Source organism: Gossypium hirsutum, chromosome D12 (genome assembly GCF_007990345.1).
Source record: "Gossypium hirsutum isolate 1008001.06 chromosome D12, Gossypium_hirsutum_v2.1, whole genome shotgun sequence".
Lineage (NCBI taxonomy): Eukaryota > Viridiplantae > Streptophyta > Magnoliopsida > Malvales > Malvaceae > Gossypium > Gossypium hirsutum.
Window position 1 is genome coordinate 39,859,178 of NC_053448.1, and position 21,303 is coordinate 39,880,480.

The following is a 21,303-nucleotide window of genomic DNA, read 5'->3' on the forward strand; positions in this document are numbered from 1 at the left end:
ACCAAGTGAGTATTTTTTATTTAAAAATGTGATATTAACAAAATTGACAAAAAAAATTAATAATATCAATAATTAGACTTGATTTTCACATCTGAAAAGTAAAGAGAATAAATTCTTGAAAATAAAAGTACAAAGACTAAATTGCAAATTCGTGAAGAGTACGTGTAGACTTATGACATATTTTAATATTTATACTACAAAATATTTATTATTAAAATATTAATATAGAATATTTTCAATAACATGTGAAGAATATTATTTAAAATTAATGTTTTTAAAATTTATTATTAAAATAAAATTAAAATATTAAATAATTTATTAAATAATAAATTATATTAGTAACTTATTATATGACTAAATATAAATAATAAAATATGTTTTTTAATAATATTGAAATATATAATATTTTATATTAATATTTTAATAATTTTAAATGCTTTTAAAAATAAAAATCAAATGTACTATCAATATAATAATATTAAGCTTGATTTAAGTTAATTTTTATATAAAAATAAAATTACATACAGAGGAGCTCTTTTCCGAAAAGTGACTTATGTTTTTAAAAAGGATAAATCATTTTATAGGAAAAAAAGATTTATTTTCCGTTCACCAATCTGTCTTTTGTGAAATAAACACAGGAAAATGCAGAAAAATATTTTTAGTAAACATGTAAACAAACGGACCCTTACATGGGCTAATTTTCCCATTTTTCATTGAAAGAGACAAAATACAATCTGATTTCTAGTATATATACCTCTATGATACTTTAACCCAATTAAAAATTCAAAAAATTACTTTTAATGACAACTGTAAAAGCCCAATTTCATCTGGCCCAATAAAAAATAAAAGTCTATTAAAAAGTCCATATTATAAGCCCAAATACAAAAAATAAAAGCCTTAAAAAACCCTAAAGCCCAAAGCTCACTATCTAAACCTAAACATAAAGAAACCCTAATCCCTTAAGACTTCACCAACCGCTGCCGCTCTTTTGCTTTGCCACATTAGCCGGCACGCCTCCCAAAATCCCCACGCCTCGAGGATTGCCTCCTCTGCCACCATTTCACCAAAATGGCAAGGGCCGTGCCTTTCCACTGCCGTTCACTCAGCCCCTTGCCATGAAAATTCTGTAAAAAAAAGAAAAAAGAATAACAAAGAACAGAGAGCAGAGAATAGTAGAAACACAGAAGTAGAAAAGTAGGAATAAAAGCCAAAACAAAACCATTGTAATCTAATATCATGTAATCTATTTGGCCATAAAAGCCAAAACCATTGTAACACAAGAAAAAAAGAAGAAAAGAAGAAGAAGAAAACAACGAAATTTCAAAAAACAAAGGTAGTTTATTTATTTTGTTTTTTTTATTTTAAAAAAAGAAAAAAATAGAAAAAAAAGTTTAAAAAATAGAAAGAAAAAGTTTAGATCTTTACCTGACATTTCTGAGCCCCCTTAGGGTTCGTCGAGGGCCTCATCGGACAAGAAAGAAACCGAAGGGTTTCATAAACTTTTTTGGAGGTTTGATTCTTTTTAGGGGGTTTTCACCCTAGAATCACGTTCTACGCATTGAAAGGTTTCAAAAGGTTTTTTTTTTAAAATTTTTCGGCCATTGGAGGTGGTGGTCACTGTCGCCGATAATCGGTGGCTGCGACAAACGTGCGACGGCCTTGTGGTCGGAGGAGGGGAGTCTTGAGGAAAAAAAAAGAAAGGAATATTTTTTTTTGAAACAAGTTTTAAAATTATTTTTAAAAAATATTTTTTAACTTATATAGGTTTAATGAAATGACGTCGTTTTGGCTTGACTTAAGAATCCCCAAAACAACGTCGTTTTGACGTGACCCGAACGCCCGACCCGAATATCATAGGATCCGCGTGTTTTTTTGAAGGAGAGGTCAAATTGCTGCCTAGGTCCTTCTACCTTTAGGCGCTTTTCAATGTGGTCCTGATTTTATTTTTTCTTCTTTTTAAAATTATGCAATTTAATTTTGATTTGTAATCATTATGGTCCCCAAGCTGTTGACCCTCTAGGGAGTGACACGTGTACTGGGGTTGGGGTTATTTGCCCTTTTGGTCCCTGCATTTTTATTTTATCTTAATTTAACCTTTTTATTTTCTGTTCTTATTTATTTATACTTTAAATTTTATTGCATTTTAGATTTAGTCCCCTGTTCATTTAATTAAGTCCCTATACTTGCTGTTTTTTTAATTGTCACCCTTTAAGTTGCTTAATTTACGTTTTTGCCTATGAATTTCCCAATTGTTTTATTTCGGTCTTTTATTTTTAGTCATTGATACTATTAATATTATTAAGTAATTATCATTGCTAATTAATATTTTTTTTAAAATTTGCTCAAATATCAATATTTTATGTAATTATATTATTATCATACATTTTTATATTATTTCACTATTATTATCATTATTATCATATAGTATTATTAATTGAATATTATTATTATTATTGTTATTATTATTTCTTATTATTGTATTCACTATAGTATTGTCATTTTATTCCATTATTTATGTTGTTATTTTGTTAATACCATAATTTTGCCATCATCGTACATTGTAAATTATGCTACATACACTCATCTGTTTTTCGGCATAAGTACATAAAAATAATAATAGTTAAAACTGAAGTAATGTTCGTTATTTTTAGGATTTTCGATGAGTTGTGCTCCTAACTTACGGAGTATGACCTCTTCCTAGAACCGAAATAACCAAACATCCTATTTAAAATTTAAGACAAGTGGGACTTAGGTAATAATTAAATGATGATTATTCTTTGTTTTCGAGGATTCGAGACCTCGTGCCCTAACTTACGGGGCATGATCTTTTCTTCTCGATTAACTTGAAATAAGAAGGCCTTTTTCATAAAATTTAATTTAGTTAGCGATATTTTAATTAAATAACATTATGCAAAAAAATGGGATTGTACTTTAAATTTTCTTTAAATTTTCAATTCTCGACACTAAGATATCAAGTAATCAACTAGGTACCAATTTTGGGAGTTATGAGGGTGTTAATCCTTCCTTATGTGTAACCGACTCCTAAACCCACTTCCTGGATTTTGTAGATCGAAAATCATCGTTTTAATAAATCTAACATTTTATTAAAATGATCAAATAACAAGGTGATCCGATTACACTAATAAAAAAAGATTGGTGGCGACTCCATTTTTATTTGAAAATAAAAAGTCAAGCTCCAAAAAAGGGTTTCAACAACTTGGTGCCTTTGCTGGAGACAAATAAGAGAGTCAAGCCGCAAGTTGATTACTTTTTGGTCTTTTTAAAAAATCTAGAATTTGGTTTAAAATTGGCGATCCCTTTCTTGCATTTCATTATTCGTGTTTTGTTTTGGTGAATGCCTTTGTTAATAATCTCGGGATACACAATGATCTAAACATATGGTCTTATTTTTTTTGTTGAGGTTTAAAGATTCGTTTTTGTATGTTTTCACACATTTTGCATGGCATAATCGTTCTATTTTACCCTTCTTAAGTGGGAGTGAGAAGCTATTTCTTCGTGAGGTCCTCACCTCCGTATAGGATAGTGGATCGCTTTCGGGATACATCTGTACCTATGTCTTCGTGAGATCTTTACCTCCGTATAGACATAGGAAAATGTATTCCTTTGAACTGAACTCGGTCTGTATGAGCCTATAATGAGTGAGGATCAAGAAATCTGCCGATTCAGGTACCTTTACTTTAGAACCAAACCGCATGTAATAAACCCTAAGAGCCAGTCCTAGGAAGAACCATGTTAAACCCTTAGCGGTTACCCAAATAGATTACAAAGAAGAGATGTTTTAACTGTTATTCTTTGCTTTGTATTCAAGATTTATACAAAATGCACTGATGTGTTTCGTTTTGTTTTGGCTGTGGTTGCATTGCATTTTCATCTGAGAGGAAAGGTGTTGATTCGTGTTCAATTGCTAAATAGAGAGCTTATCATGGAAAAAGGGGTTTCTTGATAAACTTTAAGTATCCATTTTATGTAAAAAAACTCGTTTTCTTGTAAATTTGCTCTAATGGAATTGAACTAGAATCAATGTCTTTTTGCTTGCGTTTTTTCCCATTAATTAACATTACATTTTATTATATGCAATAAATTTAATGAAATCCAAAAATGCGTCGAATTCAGAACTCTAATATAGAGTTTAATGGTCAATAAGGAATTAGAATTTTTTGAAGACATTGTGGATTCAGGAAGGGAAAGATGTTTGTGCCTCTAAAGAGGGATATGAAGAAGAGAACCTATCAAGAATTCGTCTCTATATCCCCAGAAGTTTTATGAACAACTGGACTGTAGAGGAAAACCCTATAGTTTTTAGGACCATTTCAGAGTAATATTCAGAACACACCTATTGCTCTAAGCTTGGGAGCAATAGGAATCCTTTTATGAAAAAGACACATGTCCATCATTTCTTTTGTCATTGAAAATAATGCATTTTTATGTCTCATTTGGCAAACACTTCACTTTTTCCTTCATTCATACTCACACCACACAGATAATCATTCTTAAATTTATTTGTTCCTTGGGTCTCCTTTTATTTCTATAATAGGTCTCCGGATACCAATGATACGAGCGACACCGCTGCTGACTCAAAGTCTCCTTTTGAGTAGGATATGTGTCTAGAAGAACCTCAAGACTTTGAAAATGATCGAGATTGTAACTTATCTCTTGATTTTTTAGGAATGGTAGAGTAAGATGAGAAACAAATCCTACCTCACAAAGAGTCAGTGGAAATTGTGAGCTTAGGGGATGAACAAGAAAAGAAAGAAGTAAAAATCGGAACTTGCATCACTACAAAGACAAGGCAAGACCTCGTTGAGTTACTTCAAGAATTTAAAGATGTCTTTGCATAGTCGTATCAAGACATGCCTGGTCTAAGTACTGATATCGTGGTACACATGCTTCCCATAAAGGAAGAATGTAAGCCAGTTCAGCAGAAACTTTGAAGGATGAGGCCAGACGTATTGTTGAAAATGAAAGAAAAGGTCAATAAACAATTTAACGCTAGTTTCCTACAAGTGGTCAAATATTCGGAGTGGGTAGCCAATATTGTCCTCGTCTCTAAGAAAGATGAGAAAGTGCGAATTTATGTAGATTACAGGGGTTTAAACAAGGCCAGCCCGAAGGACAACTTCCCATTGCTTTAGATCGATATCCTAGTGGACAACACGGGAGGTCATTTATTGTTTTCCTTTATGGATGGTTTCGTCGGATACAACCAGATAAATATACATCTTGAAGATATGGAGAAGACCATATTCGTGACAATGTGGGGAACATTTTGTTATAAAGTGATGCCATTCAGACTGAAAAATACGGGAGTAACATATCAAAGAGTCGTGGTAACTTTGTTTCATGATATGATGCACAAAGAAATTGAGGTTTATGTCGATGATATGATTGTAAAATCCCAAACAGAAAAGGAGCACGTGAAAGTATTGAGAAAACTATTTTTGAGGTTGAAAAAATTCCAACTAAAACTGAATCCAGCAAAATGCACTTTCGGGGCCATATCGAGTAAACTGTTAGGATTTGTAGTCAGTGAGAAAGGGATCGAGATCGACCCAGATAAAGTCAAGGTTGTACAGAAGTTACCACCACTGCGTACCCAAAAAAGGGTTCGGGGTATTTTAGGGAGATTAAATTACATTGCCCGGTTCATCTCACAACTAATTGAGAAGTGTGACCCCATATTCTGTCTCCTTAAGAAACATGACCCAGGTGTATAGGATAAGGAATGCCAGAAGACCTTCGACAAGGTCAAACATTACTTGTCCAATACCCTAGTGCTGATGCCACATAACCTAGATAAATCAATGATACTGTACTTGGCAGTATTTGAAAATTCTATGAGATACGTACTTGGGCAACATGATGAGTGATGGAGAAAAGAAAGAGCAATCTACTACCTCAACAAGAAGTTTACTGTATGCGAGACAAGATATTCGTCGATTGAGAAGTTGTGCTGCGCCTTAATCTGGACTACCTAGAGGTTGAGATAATACATGTTGTACCATAAGACTTGGCTCATTTCAAAGAATGGCTCAATGGTAAATTTTGCTCTCCGATATAATGTATGTAAACCAAAAGGCAGTAAAGGAGAGTGCAATAGCGAATTTCCTAGTTGGCAGAGCTCTAGAGGATTACGAGACTTTAAATTTTAATTTCCCAAATGAGGATTTGATGTATGTTGCAATCACTGAAGAACGTGCTCTAGAAGAATATCCTTGGAAACTAAATTTTGACGGAGCCTCAAATGCCATAGGTAACGGAATTGGGGTAGTCCTAGTATCCCTAGATGGAGATTATTATCCTTTCACTAGTAAACTTGACTTTGATTGTACAAATAACATGACAGAATACGAAGTATGCATCATGGGTATTCGTGCAGCTATAGAACGCAAGATCAATGTGCTGGAGGTATATAGAGATTCTACACTAGTGATCTACCAACTCAAAGGTGAATAGGAGACAAGAGATCCCAAGTTGATCGATTATCAAAGGCTGGTTCTTGAGTTAATTAAGGAGTTTGATGACATCATCTTCTGTTACCTCTCATGAGATGAAAATCAGATGGCCAACACCTTGGCTACCTTATCTTCCATGGTTAAAGTGAACAAGCAAGAGGATGTAAAATCTATCCAGATGAGTATTTATAAGGCTCTGGCCCATTGTTACAACATTGAGGAAGAAGAGAAGAATGACCACTCTTGGTACCACGACATATTGCAATACGTAAAGAACCATGAATACCCTGAGCAGGCAACGAAGAATGATAAAAGGACGATAAGAAGGATGGCCAATGAGTATGTCCTAGATGGGGAGGTTCTATACAAAAGAAGAAACGATCAAGTGTTATTAAGGTGTATAAATACTGTTGAGGCCAAAAAAATCCTAGAAGAAGTCCATGAGGGTATTTTGCGGAACACATGCTAACATTTTTACAATGGCTAGGCAAATCATGAGATTCGAGTATTATTGGTCCTCCATGGAAAGGGATTGTATCAATTATGCCAAGATGTGTCATAAATGCCAAATTTATGAAGATAAAATTCATGTGCCTACTTTGCCTCTTCATGTTATGACTTCTCCATGACCTTTCTTTATATAGGGCATTGATATCATTGGGCCGGCCTCGTCAACAGCTTCCAATGGGCATCGATTCATCTTTGTGGTCGTCGATTACTTCACCAAGTAGGTAGAGGTCGCTTCTTATGCCAATGTTACGAAATTGACAGTTAGCAAATTCTTGAGGAAAGAGATCATATGTCGAAGTTGAGATTCCTTTTCTCCGAGTTTTATCAGAGTTAAAGTTAGTTAAAATAAAATGGATTCAATCTCATTATGATCAGTTGAATTTGATCAAAGAGAAGAAGCTAAAAGCTGTTTGTCATGGTCAAATGTACTAAAAATGAATGATGCGAGCTTATGATAAAAAGGTTTGCCCCAGAGAATTCCATGAGGGGGACCTGGTGTTGAAAAAGATCTTGTCCATACAAAAAGACTTTAGAGGAAAATGGATGTTGAATTGGGAATGACCTTATGTGGTGAAGAAAACCTTTTCTAGAGGAGCGTTGATTTTAACCAAGATGGATGACAGAGATTTGCCCAACCCTGTGAATTCAGATTCAATCAAGAGGTATTTCACCTAAAAAAAAAAGAGAGGCCAAGGCAAAAACCCACAAAAGGTGTCTTGAAACCAAAGGAGTTTTGAGTTGAAAACTCGAAAAGGGCGGCTCAAATTTTGACCAAAGAATAAGCTTGTAATAGTCGCTTCCCCTCAAAGGTAACAAAGAGTAGAAACTTTACATCTTGGGGTATCGACAGGGTACTCTAGGTTTCTTAAACACATATCAGGCTTAGATTGATCATCAACAAGTTTGCTCGAAGAAGCTTATACTGAGATACCCGGGGCACTTGGCTTCATTTTTACCCACTTTATGTTTTAGTAATGTTTGCCACTTTGATTAATCTTTTCATTAAGAGCTTTACCCCCAATAAGTTTCAGTCTTATCCATTGTTATGACCTTATTCAAGCATTTTTGCATTGAAACAACGATTGATGGACTAACAATATTAAAGCAAAAGGATTTCTGCATATTGCTTTAAAAGATTTCTAAATAGTACAGGGACTTGAAATATGATCACTAATTAGAACTAACCAAATTTGAAGGTTGGAAAGATATTGGAACGAATAGTCCAGATTGTGATTACCTCTTCGGGTTTCCTGTCAAAGATACCAGACTTGAACAAGAAGGCATTGTAACACATCAGTGATAGAACCTTGACGAACGACGAGCAATGTTAACCTAAGCACTAAAAAGGGGACCATTCTTGAAAATGACATTTTGCATTCATAAAAATATCATTCATATACATCTAGTTAGGAGCATTTGATTCATTCTGATAATAACATCCTAATTTCTTGGCAAAATATAAGTCTATGAAATAAATTCTACAGGTCCTGTTCCTAGAGAGCGGTGTAACAAATCAGTGAAACAGTAACTCCTATATCCCTAAGGTGCAGTAGATCGGATCAAAGTTGCAATAGTAATTCTCATTTCCCCGAAGATGTAGTGGGGCAAGATAAAGCTACAACATTAATTTCGGTCTTCCTGAAGTTGTAGTGAAACGGATGAAGCTACAATTCCTATACCCTTGAAGTTACCGTGGGTCAGAATAAAATTACAATGGTGAATCTTATCTCCTTGAAGTTGCAGTGGAACAAGATGAAGCTACAAATCTTATACCCTTGAAGTTGCAGTGGGTCGGATTGAAGCTACAATTCCTATACCCCTAAAGTTGTAGTGGGTAGGAATGAAAATACAATGGTGAATCTTATCTCCTTGAAATTACAGTAGAGCAAACTAAAGCTACAAATCCTATACCCCTGAAGTTGTAGTGGGTCAGATTGAAACTACAAATGACAAATCTTATCTCCCTAAAGTTACAGTGGAGCAAGATGAAGCTACAAGTCCTATACCCCTGAAGTTACAATGGGTCGAATTGAAACTACAATGGCAAATCTTATCTCCCTAAAGTTGCAGTAGAGCAAGATAAAGCTACAAATCCTATACCCCTGAAGTTGCAGTTGGTCAGATTGAAACTATAATGATGAATCTTATCTCCCTGAAATTGCAGTGGAGCAAGATAAAGCTACAATTTCTATGCCTCTGAACTTGCAGTGGGTTGGAATAAAACTACAACAACAAATCTTATCTCCTTGAAGTTGAAATAGAGCAAGATGAAACTTTGACACTAAATCCTGCCTTTCTAAAGTTGTAGCAAAGTGGATATAATGGATTAGAGTAACCAATGGATTGAAAGAACGGACTACTTGAAAAAGAGGAGCACCAAAGAAGTCGAGATTCGACAAGACCAGACAAAATTGGTCATCCTTAAAGTCTTTGCTCTATTCTCGTTACACGATAATGAACAAAGAGGGGCAGTTGTACAAGCCTAATTTCATTCGGCCCAATAAAAAAATAAAAGTCCATTAAATAGTCCATATTATAAGCCCCAATACAAAAAAAATTAAAAGCCTAAAGCCCACTATCTAAACCTAAACAGAAAAAAACCCTAATCCCTTAATCCTTCACCAGCCGCCGCCCCTCCTCCACTTTGCCACGTCAGCGGGCACACCTCCCGAAGTCCTCATGCCCTGAGGTTTGCCTTTTCTGCCACCATTTCACCAAAATGGAAAAGGGTGTGCCTTTCCACCGCCGTTGACTCAGCCTCTTGCCATGAAAAACTTGTAAAAAAAGAGAAAAAACAAAGAACAGAGAGCAGAGAACAGCAGAAACACAAAAGTAGAAAAGCAAGAATAGCAGAAACAAAAAGGAGAAAGCAAAAAAAAAACTAATATCATGTAATCTATTTGGTTATAAAAGCTGAAACCATTGTAACACAAGAAAAAAAAAAGAAAAATGCAAAAAATAAACAAAATTTCAAAAACAAAGGTAGTCTATTTATTTCAAATTTTTTTATTTTCAAAACAAAAAAATAGAAAATAAAACAAAAAGTTTAGAGCTGTACCTAACGTTTCGTCTCACTGTCGACATGGGTGGCCTCCCTGATTCAAAAGGTCATCGAGCCCCCTTAAGGTTTGTTAGGGCCTCACTGGACGAGAAAGAAGCCGAAAGGTTTCATCTTCTTTTTTGGAGGTTTGATTCTTTTTAGGGGGTTTTCAACCTAGAATCACGTTCTACGCATTGAAAGGTTTCAAAAGGTTATTTTTAAAATATTTTTCGGCCATTAGAGGCGGCGATCGTTGTCCCAGATGACCAGTGGCCGCGGTGGACATGCGACGGCCTTGTGGCCGGAGAAGGGGAGCCTTGAGAGAAAAAAAAGAAAGGAAGAAATATATATTTTTTGAAACAGGTTTTAAAATGATTTTTTAAAATATTTTTTTAACTTATATAGGTTTAATGAAACAACGTCGTTTTGGCTTGGCTTCAGAAGCCCCAAAACGACGTTGTTTTGACGCGACTCGAACGCTCGACCCGAATATCATAGGATCCACATGTTTTTTGAAGGAGGGGTCAAACTGCTGCCCAGATCCTTCCGCCTTTAGGCACTTTTCAATGTGGTCCTGATTTTATTTTTTCTTCTTTTTAAAATTATGCAATTTAATTTTAATTTGTTTTCATTGTGGTCCCCAGGCTATTGACCCTCTGGGGAGTGACACGTGTACTGGGGTTGGGGTTATTTGCGCTTTTGGTCCCTGTATTTTTATTTTATCTTAATTTAACCCTTTTATTTTCTGTTCTTATTTATTTATACTTTAAATTTTATTGCATTTTCAATTTAGTCCCCTGTTCATTTAATTAAGTCCCTATACTTGCTGTTTTTTAATTGTCAACCTTTAAGTTGCATAATTTACGTTTTTGCCTATCAATTTCCCGATTGTTTTATTTTGGTATTTTATTTTTAATCATTGATACTATTAATATTATTAAGTAATTATCATTGCTAATTAATATTTTTTTTAATTTTGCTCAAATGTCAATATTTTATGTAATTATAGTATTATCATTACTATCATATAGTATTATTAATTGAATATTATTATTGTTATTATTATTTCTTATTATTGTATTCACTATAGTATTGTCATTTTATTCCGTTATTTATGTTGTTATTTTGTTAATACCATAATTTTGCCATCATCGTACATTGTAAATTATGCAACATACACTCATCCGTTTTTTGGCGTAAGTACATAAAAATAATAATAATTGAAACCGAGGTAATGTTCATTATTTTCAGAATTCGAGGAGTTGTGCTCCTAACTTATGGAGTATGACCTCTTCCTAGAACCGAAATAACCAAACATCCTATTTAAAATTCAAGACATGTAGGACTTAGGTAATAATTAAATGATGATTATTCTTTATTTTCGAGGATTTGAGACCTCGTGCCCTAACTTACGGGGCATGATCTTTTCTTCTCGATTAACTTGAAATAAGAAGGCTTTTTCATAAAATTTAATTTAGTTAGCAATATTTTAATTAAATAACATCGTGCAGAAAAATGGGATCGTACTTTAAATTTTCTTTGAATTCTCAATTCTCGACACTAAGATATCAAGCAATCAACTAGGTACCAATTTTGGGCGTTATGAGTGTGCTAATCCTTCCTCATGCATAACCGACTCCCGAACCCACTTTCTGGATTTTGTAGACTGAAAATCTCGTTTTAGTAAATCTAACCTTTTATTAAAATAATCAAATAACAAGGTGATCCGATCACACCTAATAAAAATGATTAGTGGCGATTCTATTTTTATTTTAAAATAAAAAGTCGAGCTCCAAAAAAGGGTTTCGACAACAACAATTAACAATATTATCAATTTCAACCTATAAATAAAAGAATTAAATCTAAGATATTAACATATTAGAAGGACTAAAATCATAATTAGACCATCAAATTCTGAGTTCATAATTCCAGAGAAATTGCTAAATAATTAACTTGTCTAATACTGGAAAACCATAATTAGATCATCAGGTTCTGGGTTGTTATTGATATTTTTTTTATGTGACCTCTAAAATTTTAAAAAATTTACATGCTTAATAATATATATAAAACAAAATTTATAATAATTAAGATACTAAAGCCCATAATATCCCGCTACGTACTGCACGTAGTATTTTGACTAAACTCGAATTAGCTTCACAATTTTCCTTTCTACGGATCAAAACACTGCCTAATTTCACTATCTTCTTCGAATTTTCATGGTGCTTCCTATCTCATCCAATCCATTCTTTCTCAGCTAAAAAACATTTCCTGCATAAACTACGGGTATGCTCTTTATGATTCAGTTTTTTCTCGTATATTAACAAGATCACATTATGTTCAAATTTGACGATTTTTTACGTATAATTTCATCTTCTTCAATTCTTTTAGATCAGTTATAAAAATTATCTGATGAACTGAAAGAATTTGAGTTTTATATGTATATATTATTTTTGCCGAAACATTATTTTTTAATTATAATTTAACTGGATTCTTTAAGTTTGATCAATTTTGCTCATTGAACCAAGCTGTGTAAGACCCAATTGGAGCTTCAAGTGTTGTGAACAAAGTAGCATAATTTTCCATGGGAGAACATGCTAAAATATTTCCTGGGTTTTGGCCATACGGTGATCAAGTAATTCTTGGTTGCATTCACAAGGTTGGCCTTGGACGCTTCAAAGGATTGGTCTCAACAACTGCTTTTCTTTTCCTCTTTTCCTTCGTTCTTATTGCAGCCTTGTTTAATTGGATGCAAATTGTAAGTTTTCCCAACCTGTTTACCATTGTTGTTGGCTTAGTTTTTAATGGGATAATATAATTTTTGTCCCCTCAACTTGGCAACTAGGTGCACTTTGGTACCCATACTTTTTTTGATCCATAACTAGATTCATTTTGATTCCTGAACTATAATAGAGGATGTATCAGATACTCTCACCTAAAAAAGTATAGATACCAAAATAGACCTAATTACCAAGTTCATGTACCAAAGTAAAAAAAAAAAATACAAGTACCAAAGTAGATTTAGTAGCCAAGTTCAGGGGCCAAAAATTATATTATCTTTTTTTAATTGATTAAAGTAAGTTGTGTTATTAGAAGATATCAATTGATGGAGTTGGTTTTGTATATGGTAAATTTGGTTTGAGGTTATTTAGGATTTTGAATTTTTCTTTTCATTAGGGTTTGGATCAATTTCGAATATAGTTCATTCGAGTTTAGGTCTTTACAAGTTCAAATCACTTTAGGTTTAGGTTGTCTTGAGTTTAGACCAGTTTAAGTTAAAGGCTATTTAAGTTTGAGTCGAACGGTTTTGGATTGTTTTAACTTTTAAAAAAAATAATTCGAGTTGGATTAATTTGAATTCAAGTTGATCATGCTTGGTTTTCAGGTTTGAGTGAAGACAATATGGCCTTGGATAATTTTGATTTCTATTTATTTTAAGTTCAAGTCATTTAGGGCAGGGCAAAGTTAAGAAATTTTTTGGGACATACAATTATAAAATTTTAGAGTGGATAAAGTTAAAAGTTTTGTGTTAAACAAGCTTAAATTGCATTACTAGTTTTCCTGAAGGGTCCAAAAATGCAATTTTTTTCATTTATTCAAGAGCTAAAAAACTTAATTTGAATAATATTTGTTTTGGGACGAGTTAAAAAGAAGCTAAGGCCCTTGATTTCCCCGTTGTTTAGGATTATTTTTCAAGTCATTTTGAGTTTTGGGTCATTTTAGGTTTAAGTCTATTTATTTTGAGGGTGTTAATTTTTTATGATCAAATCAAGTTGAGTTGAATTTTGGGTTCGGATCAAAATTTACACTTAAACTACAAGAAGATTAATGCATCACTTTTTCTTTGTTTTTTCTCCCCAAGCCTATCATACAAGGTTCTCCATTAGCCCATATGAGTTTCACCACAAGAAGTACCAAAAAGCACCACGAAAGGGTTGAATTCCCTCTCAATTGCTCCGTCGCAGCTTTGCAAGGAAAAAAATGCCCGAACAAGTACCCGTCGGTCTTTGAACCCGACGAATCATCAACCGAGACTTGCTCGGACTATTTCCGATGGATCCACCAAGATTTACAACAGTGGAAAACATCAGGCATTACCGAAGACATGATTGAAAGGGGAAAGGCAAGTGCACATTTTAGACTTGTCATTGTTGGGGGCAATGTTTATGTTGAAAAATATACCAGACCATATCAAACAAGGGATGTGTTTACCAAATGGGGCATTTTGCAACTTTTAAGGTTGTACCCTGGTAAAGTACCAGATTTGGACCTATTGTTCTACAGTGGAGATGAGACGAAGATCATGAGAAGTGATTACCAAGGTCCTAATTCTACATTAGCACCGCCGTTGTTTCATTATTGTGGATCCGAGGAAAATTTGGACATTGTCTTCCCTGATTGGACCTTCTGGGGATGGTAAAATTCTATTATGGGTTAATATATTTTTAGTCCTTGAACTTGGCAGTTAGGTTTATTTTGGTACCTATACTTTTTCTGATTCACTTTGGTATTTGAACTTGGGAATTAGGTTTGTTTTGGTTCCTGAACTTGACAACGTAAAAGTTTGATGTGGCACATATCATCAAATTTTGATGGAATTTAAGTTCAAGATCAAAATGGACCTTAATTGCTAAGTTTATGTACCAAACATGACATATTTCCAAGTTCAAGGATTAATACGGGTTAATATAACTTTTAGTATCTGAACTTGGCAGTTAGGTTTATTTTGGCAAGTATAGGTACCAAAGTAGACTTAATTGCCAAGTTCTAGGACTAAAAGTTATATTAGCCCTTTCTACTACACATATTACTAACAACAAATAGTTAATTGCACTGAATGTCTTCAAACTATAGTGTCCTAATTTTAAACCAGTCTTGGATTTCTAAACATTCTAATTGAGTTTCAAAGTATCACTATCGTATCAGTTAGGTCATTCCGTCAACTTTTCCACTAGCTTGGGCTAGTGATGGATCTTAGCATTAAGTTTTGAGGGCCTTGGTTAAATTTTTTAAAAATTCTAGAGGGTTTAACGAGAATTCAAAAAAAAAAGGTTTAGTTAAAATTTTAAATATTTTGAGATCTTGATTAGAATTTACAAAATTTTATGGGGGTTAAATGAAATTTCAAAAAAAAAGAAGGCCTAATGATATTTTCAAAAACTTTTAGGATTTATTTAAAAATTTCAAAAATTTTCAAGGGAGTAGTGAAATTTTCCAAAAAATTTTGAAGGGCCAAGGCACCTAACTCCTATTACCATCCGCCCTGGCATATTTAAAGCATATAGGTCAAATTTTAAACACATGTATACCTACCATATGAATTGCTATGATTTGATGTGGTAAAAAATCTATTTTTTTAATACATCAAATCTAAACTGTTTATACAATAATTACACGTGTTTCCAGTTTGATCCACGTGAATTTTAAAAAATGCTTCACATCGTATCTAAACTAACATTTAATAACTAAGTTTAGAGAGAAGAACTTGATTTATTCAACATTAATGTTCTAAGGACTCAATCAGAACGCTTTATAATTCAGACCAATTTAAAATCTAAACATTAGTTCAAGGACGTTGGGTAGAATTAACCCGGTAACAAAATTGCTAATAAATTTAAACAGCTAACCCACTTTGTTCTAGCAGGGCTGAAGTTAATATAATGCCATGGGAGGACATGTTGAGGGCAATAAAGAAAGGGAGAAAGAGGACCAAGTGGGAACAAAGGGAACCTTATGCCTTTTGGAAGGGTAACCCTCACGTTGCTAAAAATAGGCTTGACCTAATGAAATGTAACCTTTCAGATCAATATGACTGGAATGTTCGACTCTATTACAAGGTAATTGATTAATTTTCTCAAAATCAGATTGATTCTCAAGCTTCAAAACGTTTTAATTGAGTTATTAAAGTATCTGAGTTGTCATTTAACAGACAAGTTGATGGCTAAGTTGATGGAAAGACTTGAGTGATGTGATACTGATACTTTGATGACTTAATTGAAATGTTTTTGAAGTTTGGGGGGACCAGTTTAGATATTGAACCATAGTTTGGGGGACATATAATAGATTTGTTGAAATGGGTTTTTGTAACTATTATTTATTTGTTTTGAATTTCAGAATTGGAGTAAAGTAGTTGATGAAGGGTTCAATAATTCTAAATTGGAAGATCAATGCACCTACAGGTATATATGCCAAGCTTTTCTTTTCTTCCTCATGAAATTTGGGTTTATTGCACCAAACATCCTCAACTAATAGCTCAAATTCTAAATTTATTCTTGAACTTTAAAAATATTCTACTTGAGTTCTCAAAATATTAATATCGTATTACTTAGTTCTTTCTATTAGCCTAAAGTTGGCTTGGACGTTAAATGGCTAGGTCAGATCTAACATGGAGCATATTTTAAACACATGGATCAAAATTTAAATACATGTATACCTATTGCATGAACAACTTTGATCTAGAAGAAAAAAAGACAATGTCATTTTTAACACATTAGGTAAAACCACCATGGAGACCCCTGTACTAGGAGTCAAATTGCATTTTGCCACCTTTACTAGAAAATAGGCGTTAGACCAAAGAGCATATTGGTCCTTTCTATTAAAAAATTCATCCATTTCTACTGTTAAAAATTGGCGTGTTTGACAAAATAACCAGACAATTACACGTAGCGTACCACGTGTACCTTATAGTGATGTATAGGGACCAACTTTTTTAATAGTAGAAATAGATGAATTTTTTAACAAAAAGGACCTATTTGCTCTTTGATCCAATGTATAAGGATTAATTTGCCCATTTTTTGATTGGATGGGGCAAAATGCAATTTGTCTTCTAGTACAAGGGCCTTCATGCAGTAAGTATATACGTGTTTATAATTTAATTTACGTATTCAAGCTTACATTTAATGTCCAAACTAACGATTAGACTAATGAAAAAATATAATTGATACGATTGTATTCTTTGAGAAATCAATTAGAACGTTTTAAAGTTCGAAGACTAATTTAAAATCCAATCTGTATAGTGTAATTAACTTGATTTGTTGTTGTTGTTGTATGATGGAAAGATACAAGATTTATATAGAAGGATCAACATGGTCCGTAAGTAAGAAATACATACTAGCATGTGATAGCATGACATTGATGATAAAGCCCCGATACTTTGATTTTTTCTCGAGAAGCATGGTGCCAATGCAGCATTATTGGCCCATACGCCGCCAAGACAAATGCAGAGACCTTAAGTTCGCCGTTGAATGGGGCAATAATCACACTCAACAGGTACTTAATCAAACCATCATGATTAATTTGTTATTTTTGTATGTATATAGACTTGTTAATTCTAACTCAAGCTTGAAGACGCAATTCTTGTTATTGCGGTTGCGAAGTGCTTTTCTTGATCAATGCTTTTGAAAAACATTTCGAAACTAATTTCTTCGTTTGACTCGAAAAGCATTTTTGGAAGGTAAAAACATTTTGTGTAAAAAGTGTTTTTGGATAGCTAGAAGTAATGCTACATATTCTAGCTTGAATTCCAATATGATTGTACTAAATTTAATTTTAAAAAGTCAACAATTTAAATCTGTCAAATTTGAATAAAAAAAAATCTAAACTTGAAATGACCTAAATCCATAAATTTGTTTTTTTTAAATTTAATTTAATTTTATATATTCTATGTCTGTTTTATGGTTCATGTTTAAGGTTTGTGGCTGCCCCTCCTAGCACGGTTGTCTCCCAGATTTAAATATGCTTTCTTTTACCACAAAACCCAATATTTATTGATTGAAGCTAGATAATTGATTTGAAAAACCTGATTAACTAATCCAAAATAATTAAAACCAAAATGAAAAAAAAAAATTAAACTCAAATTGACTATGTCCAAATTGATGCAATCCAAAAGCAATTCAAATTGCTCTATTATTAGGTCTATATGAAAGAAAATATCAATCTTCACTCTGTGAACTTACCCAAATTGGATCTATTTAGATTGATGAATCCAAAACCAACATCGACCGCCCAATTGATAGGAAAATATGAACAACAATAATTTGACTTTCACTCCATGAACTTGCAGGCACAGGACATAGGGAAGGCAGGGAGCAAATTCATCGAAGAGATTCTAACGATGCGGAACGTATACGATTACATGTTTCACTTGTTGAACGAATACTCAAAGCTATTGAAGTACAAACCGACGGTACCTTCGAAAGCTCGAAGGATATGTGTCGAATCAACGGCGTGCAAGCAAAAAGGTGTATGGAAGGAGTTCTTGTTTCAATCCTTGGTGAAGTCACCAAGCAATAAGCCTCCATGTGAGTTGCCTCCTCCATATGAACCTCAAGCTATTCAAGCTTCAATGGACAAAATAGACAACATAGATAAGCAAGTGGAGAATTGGGGGAATGCATATTGGAATAAGCTAAATGATACCAATCAATAGACACCTCTCTCTCTCTTTTTTTTTTGGTTACTTTTCATTCACATTGTTAATTAGTTGATAATTAATGTAGTAATACAGTCGATTAAGTTAATCATTATGGAATTGTCCAAATTAGATTAAATACAAGATAGATTTCAAAGGTGATATAAGTAATGCTTTAAATACGATTATGATAAAAAAAAAATCATGAGATGAATGTACGGATTTTAAGTCTATTAATTTATAAACGGTGCATTATTTGAAGCGCTTTAAATTATCGCACATATTCTAAATTGATTGCTAAATAGCACGTACTAATTGAGTTTTTAAAGTATTGGTGTTATATCAATTAGCATAGTCTTCAATTTAGGCGTTAAATGTCAATTCAAATATTATGTGACGAATTTTCAAAACATATAAATTAAACTATAAACATGTGTGTATTGGTCATATTGATAAATTAGAGTTTTATCATACATAATTGTTATAATTTCCAGTTGTGGATCTCGTATTGTTATAATGTGTAAATTTTAGTTAAGTAAATTTAATTCGATTCTTAATTTATTTCTACTTAATATTGATTTGATTTTACTTTAAAATTACATTAATATATTTATAATTATGATTGTATTGTATTTTCATTTGCAAGCTTTAAAAAAGAAATTTGGACTGTAGTTTAACCCTCCATGTCTTAGAAGGCAAGGTCTCCCCGTAGCCAATGGATAAAGTAGCTTACATATATATATATATATATATTAAAATAGTGGTTGATAATTCTTAGTAAAGATAAAAGAAGTTTACAATAAATTTGGATGCAATAGTTAGGCATGCTCTATTTTTTAGAGGAGATATAAACTCAAGCTTTAAAGACAACATTATAAGAGCAGCAGTCACAAATCTCAAATATAGACCGTAAAACGGATATAAAGAATACCAAAAAGAAAAAGAAAAACTCAATGCTTAGGTTGTCATTTGATGCAGATATAAAATGATATAATTTTGATTCTGATTCCCTTTACTATGTTATATCTTTATGCTGTAATTTAAAATAATTTAATTCTTTAATTTTATAACATTATTATTTAATCCAAATAATTCACATTATTAACTATTCTAATTAAATAATAATGTATTTTTTTTATCGAAAACAATCATAATTCATCATGCTAACAAATTTTTGTTGTTGGATGTATTGAAAAAAAAACTCTACATACATTAGTATTTTAATTAAAATTGTAAAAATATAGCATGAAATTATTCTAAATTAAAATATAAAAATTAAATTCAAAATTTAAGTATATAAAAGATACCAAAACCATATTTTAAGACAAGCAACATAACTGAAAGTACATTCGTAAAGAACATATATTTATAACATAGACAGATATTGATTATATATAAATTATAAATCTTAGACATGGCTCTTGATGGAAGAGCTATATCCACTTTGATCATCATAATACTTGGACCAAAGCATAACACCACCATACTTGGAGGAATTCTTTATGGCAGGGAGAACCTTCGATGTTAGATCATTTACAGGGATGAAACCGCTACCCGCTGCATCCGGAGCTGCAGGTAGTCCAAGAAAAATATTCGTCGCCGGAATATCCGATGTCCATTGCTTCCATGCATCTTCAAGGTTGGCAATATCGGCCGATGAGTATTGACAAGGAGGGTTGTTATAGAATTGGACCCAAACGTAATCAAATAGACCTGTTTTCAATGCATTTCCGATCCATGCATCAGGGAACGGGCATTGAGGAGCCGCCGTTAAGTACACTTTCTTGCCTTTCTTACTATATCCAGAAAGGTACTTTGCGAGCTCGTCCCAGTATTCACCAGTACCTCCCTCGATGTCAAAGTCAATTCCATCAAGGATAGCCGGTCCAAGCGGTCGAGACGACGATGTTCCCCCTAAGAAATTGTTCCAAAGATACGTTGCGACTTGCCTAGCGTCATCTGACGAAGCAAGGGAGTAACTACCGGCGCCTCCACCTATAGAAAGAATCAGTTTAACACCTTTGGCTTGACACGATTTAATATCGGAACTTAACCCAGTACAACAATTGCTATAAGGATCGCAATGACCGGCGAGGTTTATCATTGGAGTTTGGCCATTTCCAAATGTTGCCAAGAAGGCTATATTCACGTATTCATAATTCCCCGTAGCGCAAGTGTCTGCTAGGGTGCCTTCGTTGCCATTTTGGCCCCAATAGATGGAAATCCCACCACCATTGGAACCAGTTGCTAGCACCAAAACCATCATGCAGATGAATGGAGCTGATACTTTAAGCTTGAATGCCATGTCGTTAGGCTAGTTTATTACAGGATGGAGTTGTTTGTGTGTTGAAACAATGGTGGTGAAGGTCCAACATTTTATAGCACAGAAATGGGAGGTTGTCGTTTGACAAATATTGTGAAATTTAGCAGGTGAGAACGTAGCGTCAACAGTATGCTATACAGTGTCAATATTTTAATGACTACGGTTGATTTGAGGCAAGCAATATAAGCCAATTTAAATGGCAATGCCTAAGACTTTTTGTTGAACACTAATTCATATGCCATTTATTTATTTTTATCAAATGATTCCTTAGGCTCGTTATACAAGGAAAGTTGACAAGAAAACAAAAAGAACCCAATGATAAGCAAGGCCAGGCCCTACAAAAAATTATCAAATAATAATCTAATATATAATTTACTTAGTTTATCAAATTTACTTCTAAAGAGTGAAGTTAGGAATTTTATATTGTACCGTTAAGATAAAATTTAAAAAATTTGAGGGTCAAATTAAAAATTTGGTCCTAAAATGATTTAAATTGAATAATTAAAATTTTAGAAAGGACAAAAGATAAAAATTTTCATACAAATGGTTA

At 33.2% G+C, this 21,303-nt stretch overlaps 3 protein-coding genes across 4 annotated transcripts; 2 read left to right on the forward strand and 1 right to left on the reverse strand.

Moving 5' to 3' along the window:
• The first annotated feature begins 6,078 nt into the window (after positions 1–6,078).
• Positions 6,079–6,942, forward strand: LOC107942250 (uncharacterized). Its single transcript, XM_016875879.1, has 2 exons — positions 6,079–6,426; positions 6,580–6,942. Exons 1-2 carry the CDS (start codon positions 6,079–6,081, stop codon positions 6,940–6,942), a joined length of 711 nt encoding a protein of 236 aa, XP_016731368.1.
• Positions 6,943–12,165: 5,223 nt separating this feature from the next.
• Positions 12,166–18,580, forward strand: LOC107942269 (O-glucosyltransferase rumi homolog). Of its 2 annotated transcripts, XM_016875901.2 has the most exons (7): positions 12,166–12,306; positions 12,549–12,778; positions 13,883–14,436; positions 15,665–15,857; positions 16,135–16,199; positions 17,079–17,289; positions 18,083–18,580. In XM_016875901.2, the coding sequence occupies exons 2-7, from the start codon at positions 12,605–12,607 to the stop codon at positions 18,446–18,448; spliced, it is 1,563 nt and encodes a 520-aa protein (XP_016731390.2). In that variant the 5' UTR covers positions 12,166–12,306; positions 12,549–12,604; the 3' UTR covers positions 18,449–18,580. The 2 variants fall into 2 exon arrangements, with proteins under 2 accessions (XP_016731390.2, XP_040962622.1); XM_041106688.1 differs by lacking the exon at positions 12,166–12,306 and having other exon boundaries at positions 12,404–12,778; positions 17,193–17,289.
• A 1,168-nt stretch (positions 18,581–19,748) lies between these two features.
• On the reverse strand, positions 19,749–20,925 carry LOC107947496 (hevamine-A). Its single transcript, XM_016882135.2, has one exon. The coding sequence runs from the start codon at positions 20,733–20,735 to the stop codon at positions 19,839–19,841; it is 897 nt and encodes a 298-aa protein (XP_016737624.1). The 5' UTR covers positions 20,736–20,925; the 3' UTR covers positions 19,749–19,838.
• Positions 20,926–21,303: the final 378 nt, after the last annotated feature.